The following is a 17,209-nucleotide window of genomic DNA, read 5'->3' as shown; positions in this document are numbered from 1 at the left end:
ACATTGCGCGGCCAGAAAAAGCTCTTGAAAGAACAGAATGACGACGAGAATTATTAAACATGAACAATGTGTTCTTGTTCACTTTGGTGGTTTGGATCAGAATAGTTACAAAATCAGTACATAAATTGGCTAGTTCAACAGAATTTTGCCATAGGAAACAATGAACAACTGTAATGATGTACTAAAATATATGTTTATGACATTATTGTGAAAAAAAATTATATGTTATAAAGATGATATCAGTTATGTGTTGCAGTTAGTCAGCATTCTCGACACAGCAATTACAGGACTTGAACAGTGGAACTTTGTAACTGAACAAGAAATTATGTCTGTTTATAGAATTAAAGAGAAAGTATTAGCACAAAAAACGAAGCAACTTGAACAGAAATTTTTAATAAAGTAAACAAATAAATATTAAGCTTTTCTTTGTAAAATTTGATACCCTTAAGATCATAATTGTTCTTTATTTCATAAATTATGGTTTAATATTTTTAACTGTACAATTTCTGCATGCCATCTTACCAGATTTAAATTGATGATCTATAATCCAGAATCGCCGAAGTCCCGACAGGTATGGATTACGGACTTTGTACTGTAACTGTTCATTGATGACAAATTCTCCTTTTCATTTACTTGCATGATGTAATTTTCTACATAGTGATAAGGTGGAGCGTGATTTCCATCAAACTGTTACCGATTGCTTTAGGCATGCAGGTTTCAAAATCAATTCTTGAGAAGCCGATCTTGAAAAGACAGAAGATGATGTGCCTTTACTGCACTTTGTCTATGAATTTTTAAAAATGCAATTTAGAATTTGATTGGATTGAATATGTATCTGTAGACAGGTGTTGATTGACACAGTTATATAGGGTGTTTATAATTTAATCACTGGATAACAAAATTAAATTGAACCATAATTTTGCAAAATAACTGGAAATAATTTATATTGATGTAATCTGTAGTTAAAGAAATTTTGTTTTTTCTAATTTTGTGAATGTTAACAGGCAAAATGGCATCATGCAGTAAAAAAGCCAAGTGCTTTCTGTGGTTATGGGAAATGAAATCTCAAAAAACAATCCCAGAGGTGAAGTGGACCTGAATTTGAAGCTTCCTTAACGGAACAATAAATTATAAAGTACGGTAATTTCGCACGTATAGTCCGCACCATCGTATAGTCTGCACGCAAGATTTTATATAAAAAAAAATTTCAAAAATCGTCAGATAGTCCGCACCACCGGATAGTCCGCGGGCTATACGTCCGAAATTACGTTTTTTTAATACGGCAATATCCCCATGCTTTTTAAACACATCCTTTGCGCCAATTTCTCACCGCTTTCTCGTCCACTTCAAAATAACGGGGTAAAATCCTAGTATACGGTGCAGCCTTGGCACGACTTTGAAAATTATCGCCAACACCAAAAATTATCCAAAGAACGTCTATATATATACTATGCACTATATACTATGTGTGTATATACATAGTATATATACTATATATGTAGTATGTACTATGTTAAACTATATATTTTTTTTAAATGACCCGTTAACTACTCATCGTATATGTCCCGTTTTTACTGCTCATCATAAAGTCGCCAAAAGTAGCCAAATCCTGTGTGCACCGAATACTAGGATTAAACCAATAACGGCCCGCTACTCTATTTCCATCTTTTTCCTGGCGATGTTTCATCAACGTTATCGAAGATGAAATACAAAATACTGTGCAACGTGCTATACTCGTCATAAGTGGTAATGAAATGTGACCTTCGACCCCACTCACTCGGTGTTGCCAAACCACCGAGTAAACGAATCACGCTTTTTTTTTTTGTACTCCAGGTGCTTGCTACTATGGCTCCTAAAAACCGAGCTGACGCATCACTTACTTTTCCCCCTCCCGGCAGTTGCGCTAAAGCAGTGCGAAGGACACTGGGATACAAGACTCTGGTTGCGCTAAGTGAGTGTTCATACAAGACTTTCTTTGCTCATATCCCGGCATCGCTTGATGTGCCGGCCTGGATTTTAGGAGCTCTACTTGCTACTACTCATTCATTCTGCACTATGCTCTATGGTTTACTATCGATACGATACATACGAATGTTTTCTTGGAATCTCGTGCTTTTTTTATATTTGATCATCGGCAGTTCACGACAGCGTGTTTTTTAAATTTCAAGGATTTTAACCGTGAACAACCAGCGTATTATCCGCAGCTTCAAAAATTCGCATTTTAAACACAGATAGTCCGCGGACTATACGCGCGAAATTACGGTAGTTAAAACAGTTCCGAAAGACCAATCATGTTTTGCACAAAGGAGGTGCAGGTAGGCCAAGTGTCAGAGATGAAAATTTTTATGCCATTCAAGGACGTGTTTGTGCGCTATCCCAGTAAATCCGTTTGCCGTGCCAGCCTCCAAACGAGAATTCCCAGGTCAACTGCTCATAATATTTTTCGTGAGTGGTTGAACCTAACCGTGTAAGAAATGTTCTGTAGACAGTCTTGAACACATCATTAATATGATCAATTTCTTCAGAAAATTGTGCCGCTGTCAGAAGGATACACATGTGCATGATTTCCTTAATGAAACATTCCCAGATCATTGGATTGGTAGATGGGAACAAATTTCATGGCCACCTAGTTCTCTAGATGTCACATCATTCAACTTCTTTTTCTGAAGATCCTTTAAGAACCAAGTTTAAGCTGCAGAGATTCACACAATTGAAAAATTAAAAAGTTGAATCACCACAGAAATAGCTGCTGTAACTCCGCAGATGCTTAATATCTGGAGGAAACCTGCCATATTTTTAGAGCAGCAGAAAAATAAAACATTGCTGTGCAGTGTTATTTTATTATAATTATTGATATTTTATTGCACTTTCATTGATAGTTGATAATTCATTAAAAGTTTTTATCTTTGTACTTTATTCAGGACAAATGGTTTTCCTTTAATATTTTGTTTATTACTGCATTAAAAGTGAAATTTGGAAAGTGTAATGTTGTGTATCCACAGGCTAACAAATGAGAGAGAAAAATGAAAAGCATGATGCAATAGATATCCAGCTAAAATCAATAATCTGGTGTTTATGCTGAATATTTGATAGAGGCCAGATTTTATTATTATATTGCAAAATACTTAGCAAATTAAATATGTGGGAAAATGAATGATACATAAAGTTTTAGGTAATAAGTTCAATGTACCATAACTTAAGAATTTCAACATCATTTTAGCAATTTATTATTATCATTCAAATGTTTAAATGAAAAATATGTAATCAACAGCATATTTCCATTGAATTTTAAACCTTTGACCACTTTGTATGTGGTAAAATTTCCATACTGCCCACCAATTCCACAGTAGCTTAATTTAGCACAACTGCCTAGAATTTTTTGAGTGGCAGGTTTAGTAAAACATAAAATTTACCCATTTATTTATACTTAATGCTTATACAGTCAAAAGTCGTTAATTCGGACACCCATAATCCGGAATGATCTATAATCCGGACCTCAAAGCTAAAAACTTTCTGCGCATGCGCAGCGTTCACACATGCGCATAGGCGTTTACGCGTGCACGTTTAATGTACAACGGACGGTATAAGCTAAAATTATCTAATTATCTATTTCAGTTAATGTTGATGATTGCGTTGTTCCTTAATCTTCGAACTGGATCCGGCTTATTACTTTTTTTCAGACGGTAATTGCAATTTTACAAAAGTAAGCTTGAACTTTCGATTATGTTAAAAAGAATTTCCGATTCTGGAGCTGCCAAAGCAAAAGTATGTTTCGATTTCCATCAAACACAAAATGGAATTGCTGCAAAAAATGGATAAAGACATGAAGAAGGTGACAGAGAGGTTAGTGAAAACGAAAAAATTTCGATTGATAAGTTGGTATTCTCGACACAGCAATTACGGGACTTGAACAGCGGAACTTTGTAACTGAACAAGAAATTATGTCTGTTTATAGAATTAAAGAGAAAGTATTATCACATAAAACGAAGCAACTTAAACAACTTACATTGAAAGAAATGTTTAATAAAGTAAACAAATAAATATTAAGCATCTATAATCCAGAACCGCCGAAGTCCCGACAAGTCTGGATTAACGACGTTTGACTGTATTTAATAGACATTCCATTGCATCAGAGAGGAGGCTCAGACCCAAGCAGCATTAGCTGCCCATACACAAGTTATGTCATTCTCCAGGTCCAAAAATCCAAATGTCGACCTTTTTCATAATCAAACATTTAACTTTTTCATAATCAAACATTTAACAAATGTTTGATTATGAAAACGTTAGGCTAAGTTCAGGCTTGACAGCTCCATTATGAGTCCCTGCCATGCCTGAACGGACCACTGTATAAAGGATGGTTCTAGTCCTATGAAAGCAGCAAATCTCCCCCATGATAGCCTCTCCTAAAATATAGACACAGCCAGCGACCACCTTGATAGGATTTATAATAGACAAAAATTTATTTAAAAATAATAAAGAAACTGCTTTAATTGAAGAAAAAAATTAGATGTAAAAATTTTAATTATTTACTGGATCCTTTGGGCTGGTGCTGTAAGACTAAATATTTAACATATTGTTCAGTTTTAATTAGGAGCAAACAAAAATCTCTTTTGAAACTATTCAGTTGGTGTCTCTATTTGGTCATAATACACTGCCCTCCAAAAGTTAAGGAACAACATGTTTTTCAAAGCTCACATTTACAGAAATGTCAGTAACGTTTAAATTCACAGCTCATATGCATGATAGTAATGAATTTTAAGAAAATATATGCAGAAACAATAGCTATCACTACTTTATAGAAATGAATACTTATATAGGAGTTGGAGAAGAAATGTAAAAATTGTAATTTTTGTTCATGACTGTTGGTCTTCAGTTGTTATTACAGTTTCGTGGACAATATTTAGGAGAGTCTATCAATGTCCAGGAGAAGTCTGCCTGATTCATTGAGGTAGCGGACGATCAGACGGATAGAAATGGGAATGTCACAAGCTGATGCCATCCCAATGTCTCTCGTAATGTGGGCCACCGACTATGGAATCAGTTTGAATCCGAAGTTTCTGTCTCTAGAAGACGTGTTCCAGGCAGACCTCGAGTTACAACACCTGTGGGAGACCGTTATTTAGCTCGAAGGAGGAGTCTCTTCTATTCTGAACCTCCTTCACTGCAAACACTTCCCATAACATCCTCACTACTTCTTTGCAACTGTATATAATTAAAAGTCCCATGACATCGCTGCCTGTGATTCAGTGTGCATGCTTATGTAAGTTATGGCTACTTTTCTTCATTTAGTTCTCCGAAGTGATGATAAGTGAAGCCACAGATATTAAACCAGAAAATTACCGTAATTGTGAAGGGAGGACTTTGTTTGTGTGGCCTTCTTAAAAAAAAATGTCAGCAATATAGATGACTTAAAGTGATGTAAAAGGACAGATAGAAATCAAATATGGTATTAGCAATTTTTTTTCTTTTTGATGATAGAAGCAAATAAAAATAATTCATAAAAAAACTGCTTATGTATTTATGTGAGAATTTACTATATTTCAATAATTCAACGTGTATTGAATGTTGTAAAAATTTGGCAAGAATTCAAATGAAAATATTTCTCCCCCCCCCCCTTTTTTTTTTCTTTTTGTAGTTCATTTTGCTTAAAATTTGTCACACTTTAGTTTTTTTTTTAGTTAAAAATATGAAAAGGCAGTTATTAAAAAATGTATTTTGTGATTGTAGATATGTAATATCTTTAAGAAGAAAAATAAATTTCACCATTTCAACTTAAATTATTTTTGTATTTTATTAAAAAGGAAAGTTAATTTTTTCAACATTTCAACTTAACTGTTTTTAGATTTATATAAATTCTGCTTTATGTTCCAGTAAAAAAAAAAAGCAAATCTGCCAACATTACAGAAGCGGATGAAATATCAGTTGTATCTACAGCTGGTTTTAACTCAGGTAATAAATTATATGTATGATGTATGTATAAAAAGAAAAGTACAGTGAATGGACAAAAATATGGAAACACCTTGTGAAATGCATGTTTGAAAAGAAAGATTGATTTTAATGAAATATGTAGGTGGCGCTGGCATTTTTGACTACTGACGCCACCTATACAACTTCGTAAATGTGCTAAACAGTTCAGTTGTTATCAGAGTACTGTTATGTGAGGTTGTCATTGCATTATGTCAGAGTTAACAGACTTCGAACGTGGGCAAATTGTTGGAGCACGTACAGTAGGTGCTTCCGTAAGCAAGGTAGCCGAGGTGTTTAGTGTTTCAAGAGGTACTGTATCGAAGATTTATTCCGCATATTTGAAAAGCGGAAAAACATCATCTGCTAAATCACAGCGCGGACGAAAGTGTGTCCTGAGTGATCGTGACAGACGATCATTAAGGGCAATTGTGACGAAAAATAAGAAGACCACAGCTGCAAAAGTTACTGCTGAAATGAATGTTGTGTTACCGAACCCTATGAGTACCAAAACAATTAGAAGGGAGCTTCATAAACAGGGAATTGCTGGCCGTGCTGCAATTGAGAAGCCTCTCATCAGTGATGCTAATGCCCGTAACAGGAAAAGGTGGTGTTTAAATCATAAAGCCTGGACTATAGAGCAGTGGAAGCGAGTAATATGGTCTGACGAGTCTTCTTTCGCATTGTTTCCCATTTCTGGCCGAGTTTACGTCTGGAGAACGCCACCTCAAGCCTATAATACAGACTGCTTGTTGCCAAGAGTGAAACATGGCGGGGGTTCTGTTATGGTTTGGGCGGCCATATCGTGGTTCTCTGCTAGCCCCATGATAACTGTGTCAGGGCACATGACTGCCAAGACTTATGTGAACATTTTGGCCGATCAAGTTCATCCCATGGTACAAACTTTGTTTCCCGATGGTGATGGTGTCTTCCAAGACGACAAAGCCCCTGTTCACACAGCTCACATTGTCCAGGACTGGTTTTCTGAGCACAAGGATGAGTTGTCCCATCTCCCCTGGCCACCACAGTCACCAGACCTGAATATTATTGAACCTTTGTGGTCTACATTGGAACGGAAAGTGCGTTCTCGTTATCCGCCGCCGACATCGTTATCTGAACTTGCCACCGTTTTGCAGGAAGAATGGTATAATATTCCCTTGGCAAACATACAGGAACTGTATTTATCCATTCCGAGAAGACTGCAAGCTGTTTTGGATGCCAACGGGTTTCCTACACCATATTAAGCAAAGAAACATGTTTTTTTAAAAGTTTTTCCATATTTTTGTCCAACCCCTGTAATTCATTCCATCATATCAACTCAACTGTTTTTGTATTTAAATAAATTCTGTTTTATGTTACAGCACAAAAGAAAAACAAATCTGCCAGCATATCAAAAGGGCATGACACATCAGATTTATCTGTAGGAAGTATTAATTCAGGTAATAAATTGTTTCATGATATATTCCATACTTTGTAAGACTATGAATAAAACAAAAATATTATTTAGTTGAAGGTAAATGTTGATAATGACAAAAAAACCAAAGCACACAGTTGCATTCACATCCGATTTAAATATTTTATTATTCTTGTTAATGCACATATCTGATGCATCATTGATGAACTCATTCTAAGCATGCTCTTTCTTAGATGAAAGATATTGCAGTAAGAACAGAAGCCACGATCAAATAATAATTCTCATTACATTACTGCCTGTGATTCAGTGTGTGTGTGCTTATGTAAGTTATGTTACTTTTCTTCATTTAGTTCTCCGAAGTGTTGATACGTGAAGCCACAGATATTAAACCAGAAAATTGCCATATTTGTGAAGGGAAAACTTTGTTTGTGTGGCCTTCTTTTTTATAAAAAAAAAAAAAAAAAGAGTCAGCTGTTATAATATTGATTACTTGAAGTGATGTAAAATGATAGATAGAAATCAAACATGGTATTAGCAATTTTTTCCCCTTTTTGATGATAGAAGCGAACAAAAATAATTCATAAAAAATAGAGCTCCTTATGTATTTAAGTGAGAACTTAACTATATTTCAATAATTAAATGTGTATTGAATGTTTTTTTTTTTTTTTTTTTTTTTTTTTTTTTTAGTTTAAAATATAAAAAGGCAGTTATTAAAAATTTTTATTGTGGTATTGTAGATATACATATAGTATATATGTAATATCTTTAAGAAGAAAAAAATCATCATTTCAACTTAAATTATTTTTCTGTTTTATTAAAAAAGAGAATTTATTTTTTCAACATAACTGTTTTTGGATTTAAATAAATTCTGTTTTATGTTACAGTTAAAAAGAAAAGCAAATCTGCCAACATTACAGAAGTGGCTGAAACATCCGATTTATCTACAGTTGGTTTTAACTCAGGTAATAAATTATATGTGTGATGTATATATAAAAGGAAAAATAATTCATTTAATCATATCAACTCAACTGTTTTTGTATTTAAATAAATTCTGTTTTATATTACAGCACAAAGGACAAGAAAACCTGCCAGCATATCAAAAGGGCATGAAACCTCAGAGTTATCTGTAGCAAGAATTAATTTAGGTAATATTTTTTTTCGTGTTATATTCCATTCTTTGTAAGATTATGAATGAAACAAAAGTATTATTTGTGTGTTGATGTCATGGATGTTGATAATGGCAGTCAAGGCATGCAGTTGTATGCATGGCCGATTTAAATGCTTTATTATTCTTGTTGATGCATCATTGATTAAACTCATTCTAAGTGTGCTCTCTCTTGTATGAACGAGTAAGAACAGAAGCCAAGATCGAATATGATGTGCCCAAGATTCAGATTTGGTTCAGAGTGATAGCTTCAGTTAAGATTTGCCCCCATTGACTGACTAAGTTTTAGTTCCCAAATTTAAAATTTCTGAAGTTTTAAATATTATATTAGTGCATGTGTCATTAGCATTGTGCAAGAATATATGACACTGATAAATTTTCTAATGTTGCAATTTATGTTGATTTATTTTAACCTTGCAGCACGCGCGTATGCGCAAAATTTACAAGAAATTCAGTTTTTAATGCACATTTTTCGCATATTGAAACTGTCTGAAGATCATTTCCATTGCTCCTTTCTACTCTTCCCCACATCATGGAATGTGCCAATAGGAAGTCATTTGACTTTTTTTTAACTGGACTTTTGTTCTACGTGGTAGCTTTTTCACAAAATTTACGATACGTGCTTGGGCGTGTTTTAAAATTCGGAAAATATTTTTTTTCTCAAATATTTTGTAATTTTGTGTTATTAATTGTCATGTATTATTTTAATTTGAATACATTTGCGTGTGTAAATTTTATATCAGTTTTCAATCGCAAAAAAATATGTGCAACCAGTTGATTTTGCTCATATTCTTCAAGAATTATCTGATGAAGAAATGGAAGACAAGGAAGCCTTTGGATGGGAGAACAATAGTGATTTCAATTCCTTATTTTCTTTTATTTCTATTTTTTAGAAATAAATAAAAACATTAAATTTAGTTTAAAGTGCATTTTTGTAACCAGTAAGAAGTAAATTTCCTTGCAGAAGTAATGCTACACTTACTTTTTTTCCTACCAAGGTGTTTTCCTTTTTTATTGTCTTTACTTGTTGTTGATGAATATTAAAATTAGCTTCGATTTTAAAATATAATTATTAAATAATAAATTTAAAATTTTCTGTGATGAAATACATCATTGCATTTCCATCTTACTAACATAAAAACTTAAAAATAATTTACTTATAGTTGAATGTGATAATGATTTATATTTTGCAATAATAAGATTAATATTTTATTTCTTAGCAAATTTATTATCAATATTCACTCATTTCTGTCGATTTTTCATGCCAAAAATGATAAAATAACGGATGCCGTAAAAAATACTACGCGCGCGTGCTCATGTAAAATTGCCAAGCGCTCGTACTGGAAGGTTAAATTGTAACTCTTTTTAGGAAAAATAGCCAAATTAAAATTGAGAGTTAAGGGAATAGTATGAACTCAAGCTAGTATGTTTGTTTAAACCTTTTTTATCTTGCATTATATATATATGTGTGTTGAAATTTATCTGAATATTAGTTGAAGAATGCACAATATAACTTGAGACCTTCTCATTTGGAAAATTTATATCTGTAAAAGAATATACTTTGTTCTGTACTTTATATATATATATATAATAAGGCTTATGAAAGTGTATAAAGGTCTCCTTAAGTTTCGCTGTATTTATATAATTGAAAATTTTTGTTAATTTGTACTCATTATATATTATGTAGGAATGGTATAAATGTCCTCTACTATATTGGAATTGCTTCTCAGTAATACTCAGGTGGAATGTACTAATAAAATTTTTCAGTATATCTAAGTTCATTGAGCAGTATGATACCAATTCTTCTTAGGGTAATAATTCTGCATGAACATACTGTTTTATTTTCCATAAGTGTATTATAAATGGAAATTTTTTAATTTAATCTAGTAAGGAACAAAAAGGGAAATAAACATGCATAAGATGTACCATGTAATTTGGTAAAATAAGTTTTGTAGTTATTAAAAGTGTTCCTTCGTTCAAAAATATAACTACAAATATATATAGGGCATTTATTTTCAGAAATGTGAAAAACTTTTACATTTTCCTTTTTGAAATAGCATCCATTAGTATAAACAAACCTGCTTCGCTCTTGACATTCCTGGTTACCACTAAAAGTTGCTGAATATATCTTTTAGCTTTTAGTATATGCAGAGACTCCAATACTACAGTTACTCCAAATTTTCCATGAAAAATGCTTAAGAACTACAAATTTAATGAAAGGGGACAAGGAAAATAGTATATAAAGCTGAACCAACTGCTTCTTCTGGTGATTGGCAAATCTCATGATATCATGTGCTAAGTTAATGGCTAAGTTAATTCACGTGACTATTTGTAGGTCAGCAACTTACCATTCCAAACTTTTCAGTGAAGGTTTTTTATTTAGGGGAGGGGGTGTCACACGCATTTCTTATGAGTTGTGATTAACTTGGAAATTTTTCAAGCTTGTGATTTATATCACCTTAGAATAAGAAGCTAAAATTATCAAACCAAGCCTCATATTCTACAGAATTTCTGTGCTTTAAAGCATCTAAAGTTTCTGTAGAATTATGCACTAGCGAAAAATTTAACTATGTGACTTATGCAAGTTTCGCATAATTTACATAATTCAATTTACATAAATTAAATTATATAAATTATGCAAGACTTCTCAGTGCAGCATAGTTTAAAATTTGATTGTGTTTAATAGTTTAAAATTTGACTGTGTGTAAATGTTTTTAAAGGCATTGCTGTAAAATCCAAAGAGATACCGAATTTTTTCATAAAAGGCAATGAAGCATATGATATAAAAGTCAAATGCTTTTTGATTTGATTTTCATTTGAACGCAACATTGCAATTTCAGTTTACGATCATTTTAAAGCTTTTAAATGCAAAGTATCTGAATTCTGTCTTTAATCTCCCCCCCGCCCTAAAGAAAAAGAAAGAAAGAAAAGGCACTACATTCAAAGGCAACCTCAGAGAAAATATTTTCCATTATTTTAAAAAATAATAATAATAAAACCCCCAAATAATTGGCTTGTGTTTCAATGAAATTAGGTGCTTTTCTGACAGGTAAATCTGTCAATAATTAAATTATTACTATTTTAGGTGGTGTATACTTACATAAATATTAAATATTAATAGATTTTGGAGACATTTTTGCTTAGTAGAAATAAAAATATTTCATTTACTAAATGAGCTGTGATGAAAAAGTTTCAAAATTGGGTCCAAATGTACAAAGTAAACTAAGCAGGACAAGGTTGCTTGGCACAGATTGACACTGGATCATGCCATGCATCCAAACTGAGACGTAACATCGTAGCTCAATTCACTTGCATAGAGGGAAGCTTTGAGTGAATATTTGAAGTATCTTGTCACGGCATCTGCCCTGAAAGAAAATTTATGTCAAATTTTAAAGTTATCTGAGTTAAGACTTGTACACGGTTGCAGACACATATAGTAAGCGTTTATGAGCCATGTGCGAGTGGTTCAAATGTTTCTAAGACGAACAAAAAAGTATAAGAACTTATAATTGTCCCAATTGAGTTGTAACCAGCAAAACTGAGAAAAGCATCAAAGCTATTCATTCAGCTTTGTTGAAAAATCATCAAGTCATCCTCCATGAAAATATCTGAATAGCTGAACATCAGTTATAGTCCAATATAATCCATTCAATTTTTATCGCCCTGTTTTTTTTGTTTTGTTCATCATATTGGTATATATAGTTCATCATATTAGAATGAAACAATAAAATTATCTCATAAAAATTAGTTTTAATGAACAATAACATTTCAATTTTAGTTTTCTCTCATAACTTTTTATTCAACAATCACTCAATGGATACTGGAAATTTATGCACACTGATGCTGCTATAAAGCAGAATTTTTAAATCAGGTCAGCAGCAAGGGTGTTTGTTTAAGCAGGCAGTTGGACTTCATTTAAGTAGTTCTTGGAAGCAGCAATTAAATATAGGAACATTTTTCTCTGAATTACAAATTATGTTTTATTTATGTAGGGAACCAACCATACTAACTGTCTAGGATTTCAAAAAATGCTAGAGATGATGCTGCTTATAGCCAGCTACCGTGTCTCATCATGATGATTGCTTAAAATCTGTTGATTTTTGGATATATTATAAGCATGAAGTAAAACTTTTCAATTAATGGATTATGTGAAGAAATGCTAATTGAAGATGATGTAACTGAAGTCTTCTGTTTCAGTGACAATGTCCCAATTATCAGTAGTTTAACAGCCAAAAATATCTGTAGAAAACCAAAAGGAAGGCAGTATTACCATTTTGACTTAAAATCACATTTTAATTTCATGATGTGGTTCAACAAATACACTCTTTTTGCATCATGGCCCTTTTGTGTGTTTGTGTCTTTTTGGGGGAATTAAATTGGTGACACATGGCAACAAGGAAATATACCCCACCCCAAAAAATGTGTTTTTGGGGGGAAGGGGTTACTAATTTTAAATTTGACATTGCCATGTTTATGCGCATATTGTTTTATATTTTTTAAGTAAATGAAAGTTTTTTCTGTTAATTATTTAAGGATTTTCTTTTACTATGTCATTTAATGCAGAATTGAATATGGGAAATGAAAACTGGAATGAAGAACATCCTATGGGTCCAGAGTATGATAATGAGGTGGTGAAAGAAACAAAATCTAAAGAGGGGTCCCTTATTCCATATGTTGTGCTTGAAAATTACAGAAAAAATCAAAGTATGTATATCAGTATAACTATCTCTATTGTGTTTCTATGAAAACCCCATTGCTGTAGCATGTCCCAATAAGTTTGCAGTAAAATGATGATTATGACTGCAATATCTTTCCCCAATTATATTCAAGAAAAAGTGTGCTTTCTGACATATGTGTGTCACTTTATTCATGAACTGACATAAGTTCTAAATATTTGATTTGCATTAATAATTTATCTGTTTGCTCCTTGGACTTTCAGAGAATTCTTATAACAAATGGGATAGATTTCAAAATTCATTTATTTAGGTATATTCTCAGTATTTTATATTTGTTCATACATATTAATGTTGTGCATCCATACACTAAAAAATAGTACAGGAAAATAGTATGTGATAGATATTTTTGTGGGCTGTCAGGTCGTTTATAACTCTCTGAAACACCACTCCATATACACCAGAAGAAATTAATAATGTATTGTAATAATCAGATACAAACAGCGCAGTAATTAACCTTAAAGAGCTTAGGCAAAATGCAGGTGTAAAGCATCTCTTCTTAGTGTGCAAGAAATAGTGAAAATCACTTGTGAAGTCTTATGTTCTGCACATAGCGATCAGCAAAATTGACAGTTCCGTTATTAGAAACAATAGCACATAAAAAAAATAAATGTTATCACAAATACAAAACATATAATGTAGTAAAAGAATTTAAATGTCTACAGATATATACATACAGCAACATCTAATTAAAATAAACTGTCTGGCACAGATGCTGAATATTCGACAGCAGTTAAATATTGTTGCACTGTACAGGTTGGTGGATTTAGAGTAATTGTGATATCACTTGATGAAGACTTAAAACACAATTTACACAGGACAGTGGTTTAAAAACTACAGTAAACATGCTGAAACAATTAGCAACACAGCCTTCAGGTTGTAACGGTAAAAGCAGCTTCACTGCAAAGCACTAAAAATGGATAAAGACATGAAGAAGGTGACAGAGAGGTTAGTGAAAACGAAAAAATTTCGATTGATAAGTTAGTCGGTATTCTCGACACAGCAATTACGGGACTTGAACAGCGGAACTTTGTAACTGAACAAGAAATTATGTCTGTTTATAGAATTAAAGAGAAAGTATTATCACATAAAACGAAGCAACTTAAACAACTTACATTGAAAGAAATGTTTAATAAAGTAAACAAATAAATATTAAGCATCTATAATCCGGAATCGCCTAAGTCCCGACGAGTCTGGATTAACGACGTTTGACTGTATTTAATAGACATTCCATTGCATCAGAGAGGAGGCTCAGACCCAAGCAGCATTAGCTGCTCATACACAAGTTATGTCATTCTCCAGGTCCAAAAATCCAAATGTCGACCTTTTTCATAATCAAACATTTAACTTTTTCATAATCAAACATTTAACAAATGTTTGATTATGAAAACGTTAGGCTAAGTTCAGGCTTGACAGCTCCATTATGAGTCCCTGCCATGCCTGAACGGACCACTGTATAAAGGATGGTTCTAGTCCTATGAAAGCAGCAAATCTCCCCCATGATAGCCTCTCCTAAAATATAGACACAGCCAGCGACCACCTTGATAGGATTTATAATAGACAAAAATTTATTTAAAAATAATAAAGAAACTGCTTTAATTGAAGAAAAAAATTAGATGTAAAAATTTTAATTATTTACTGGATCCTTTGGGCTGGTGCTGTAAGACTAAATATTTAACATATTGTTCAGTTTTAATTAGGAGCAAACAAAAATCTCTTTTGAAACTATTCAGTTGGTGTCTCTATTTGGTCATAATACACTGCCCTCCAAAAGTTAAGGAACAACATGTTTTTCAAAGCTCACATTTACAGAAATGTCAGTAACGTTTAAATTCACAGCTCATATGCATGATAGTAATGAATTTTAAGAAAATATATGCAGAAACAATAGCTATCACTACTTTATAGAAATGAATACTTATATAGGAGTTGGAGAAGAAATGTAAAAATTGTAATTTTTGTTCATGACTGTTGGTCTTCAGTTGTTATTACAGTTTCGTGGACAATATTTAGGAGAGTCTATCAATGTCCAGGAGAAGTCTGCCTGATTCATTGAGGTAGCGGACGATCAGACGGATAGAAATGGGGATGTCACAAGCTGATGCCATCCCAATGTCTCTCGTAATGTGGGCCACCGACTATGGAATCAGTTTGAATCCGAAGTTTCTGTCTCTAGAAGACGTGTTCCAGGCAGACCTCGAGTTACAACACCTGTGGGAGACCGTTATTTAGCTCGAAGGAGGAGTCTCTTCTATTCTGAACCTCCTTCACTGCAAACACTTCCCATAACATCCTCACTACTTCTTTGCAACTGTATATAATTAAAAGTCCCATGACATCGCTGCCTGTGATTCAGTGTGCATGCTTATGTAAGTTATGGCTACTTTTCTTCATTTAGTTCTCCGAAGTGATGATAAGTGAAGCCACAGATATTAAACCAGAAAATTACCGTAATTGTGAAGGGAGGACTTTGTTTGTGTGGCCTTCTTAAAAAAAAATGTCAGCAATATAGATGACTTAAAGTGATGTAAAAGGACAGATAGAAATCAAATATGGTATTAGCAATTTTTTTTCTTTTTGATGATAGAAGCAAATAAAAATAATTCATAAAAAAACTGCTTATGTATTTATGTGAGAATTTACTATATTTCAATAATTCAACGTGTATTGAATGTTGTAAAAATTTGGCAAGAATTCAAATGAAAATAGTTCTCCCCCCCCCCTTTTTTTTTTCTTTTTGTAGTTCATTTTGCTTAAAATTTGTCACACTTTAGTTTTTTTTTTTTAGTTAAAAATATGAAAAGGCAGTTATTAAAAAATGTATTTTGTGATTGTAGATATGTAATATCTTTAAGAAAAAAAATAAATTTCACCATTTCAACTTAAATTATTTTTGTATTTTATTAAAAAGGAAAATTAATTTTTGTAACATTTCAACTTAACTGTTTTTAGATTTATATAAATTCTGCTTTATGTTCCAGTAAAAAAAAAAAGCAAATCTGCCGACATTACAGAAGCGGATGAAATATCAGGTGTATCTAGAGCTGGTTTTAACTCAGGTAATAAATTATATGTATGATGTATGTATAAAAAGAAAAGTAATTCATTCCATCATATCAACTCAACTGTTTTTGTATTTAAATAAATTCTGTTTTATGTTACAGCACAAAAGAAAAACAAACCTGCCAGCATATCAAAAGGGCATGAAACATCAGATTTATCTGTAGGAAGTATTAATTCGGGTAATAAATTGTTTCATAATATATTCCATACTTTGTAAGACTATGAATAAAACAAAAATATTATTTAGTTGAAGGTAAATGTTGATAATGACAAAAAAACCAAAGCACACAGTTGCATTCATATCCGATTTAAATATTTTATTATTCTTGTTAATGCACATATCTGATGCATCATTGATGAACTCATTCTAAGCATGCTCTTTCTTAGATGAAAGATATTGCAGTAAGAACAGAAGCCACGATCAAATAATAATTCTCATTACATTACTGCCTGTGATTCAGTGTGTGTGTGCTTATGTAAGTTATGTTACTTTTCTTCATTTAGTTCTCCGAAGTGTTGATACGTGAAGCCACAGATATTAAACCAGAAAATTGCCATATTTGTGAAGGGAAAACTTTGTTTGTGTGGCCTTCTTTTTTTAAAAAAAAAAAAAAAAAAGTCAGCTGTTATAATATTGATTACTTGAAGTGATGTAAAATGACAGATAGAAATCAAACATGGTATTAGCAATTTTTTCCCCTTTTTGATGATAGAAGCGAACAAAAATAATTCATAAAAAATAGAGCTCCTTATGTATTTAAGTGAGAACTTAACTATATTTCAATAATTAAATGTGTATTGAATGTTTTTTTTTTTTTTTTTTTTAGTTTAAAATATAAAAAGGCAGTTATTAAAAATTTTTATTGTGGT

At 32.4% G+C, this 17,209-nt stretch overlaps 1 protein-coding gene across 9 annotated transcripts in view; it reads left to right on the top strand.

Annotated features, from left to right (window-relative positions):
• LOC118196646 (uncharacterized) overlaps positions 1–17,209 on the top strand; it is a 109,326-nt gene that overhangs the window by 69,619 nt on the left and 22,498 nt on the right. For 7 of the 9 annotated variants that reach the window (XM_085822769.1, XM_085822768.1, XM_085822764.1 and 4 more), the window contains 7 exons: positions 5,872–5,949; positions 7,326–7,403; positions 8,263–8,340; positions 8,446–8,523; positions 13,107–13,247; positions 16,258–16,335; positions 16,441–16,518. In XM_085822769.1, the coding sequence (XP_085678895.1) occupies positions 5,872–5,949; positions 7,326–7,403; positions 8,263–8,340; positions 8,446–8,523; positions 13,107–13,247; positions 16,258–16,335; positions 16,441–16,518 (609 nt within the window). The remainder of the gene's footprint in view (positions 1–5,871; positions 5,950–7,325; positions 7,404–8,262; positions 8,341–8,445; positions 8,524–13,106; positions 13,248–16,257; positions 16,336–16,440; positions 16,519–17,209) is intronic. The other 2 variants (XM_085822762.1, XM_085822767.1) reach the window with 2 other exon arrangements.

This window comes from Stegodyphus dumicola, chromosome 8, assembly GCF_044657685.1.
Source record: "Stegodyphus dumicola isolate Sdum_Otavi_A_Nest chromosome 8, ASM4465768v1".
NCBI classification, from domain to species: Eukaryota; Metazoa; Arthropoda; class Arachnida; order Araneae; family Eresidae; genus Stegodyphus; species Stegodyphus dumicola.
The sequence above is the reverse complement of the archived record's forward strand: the minus strand, read 5'-3'. Positions and strand labels throughout refer to the sequence as shown.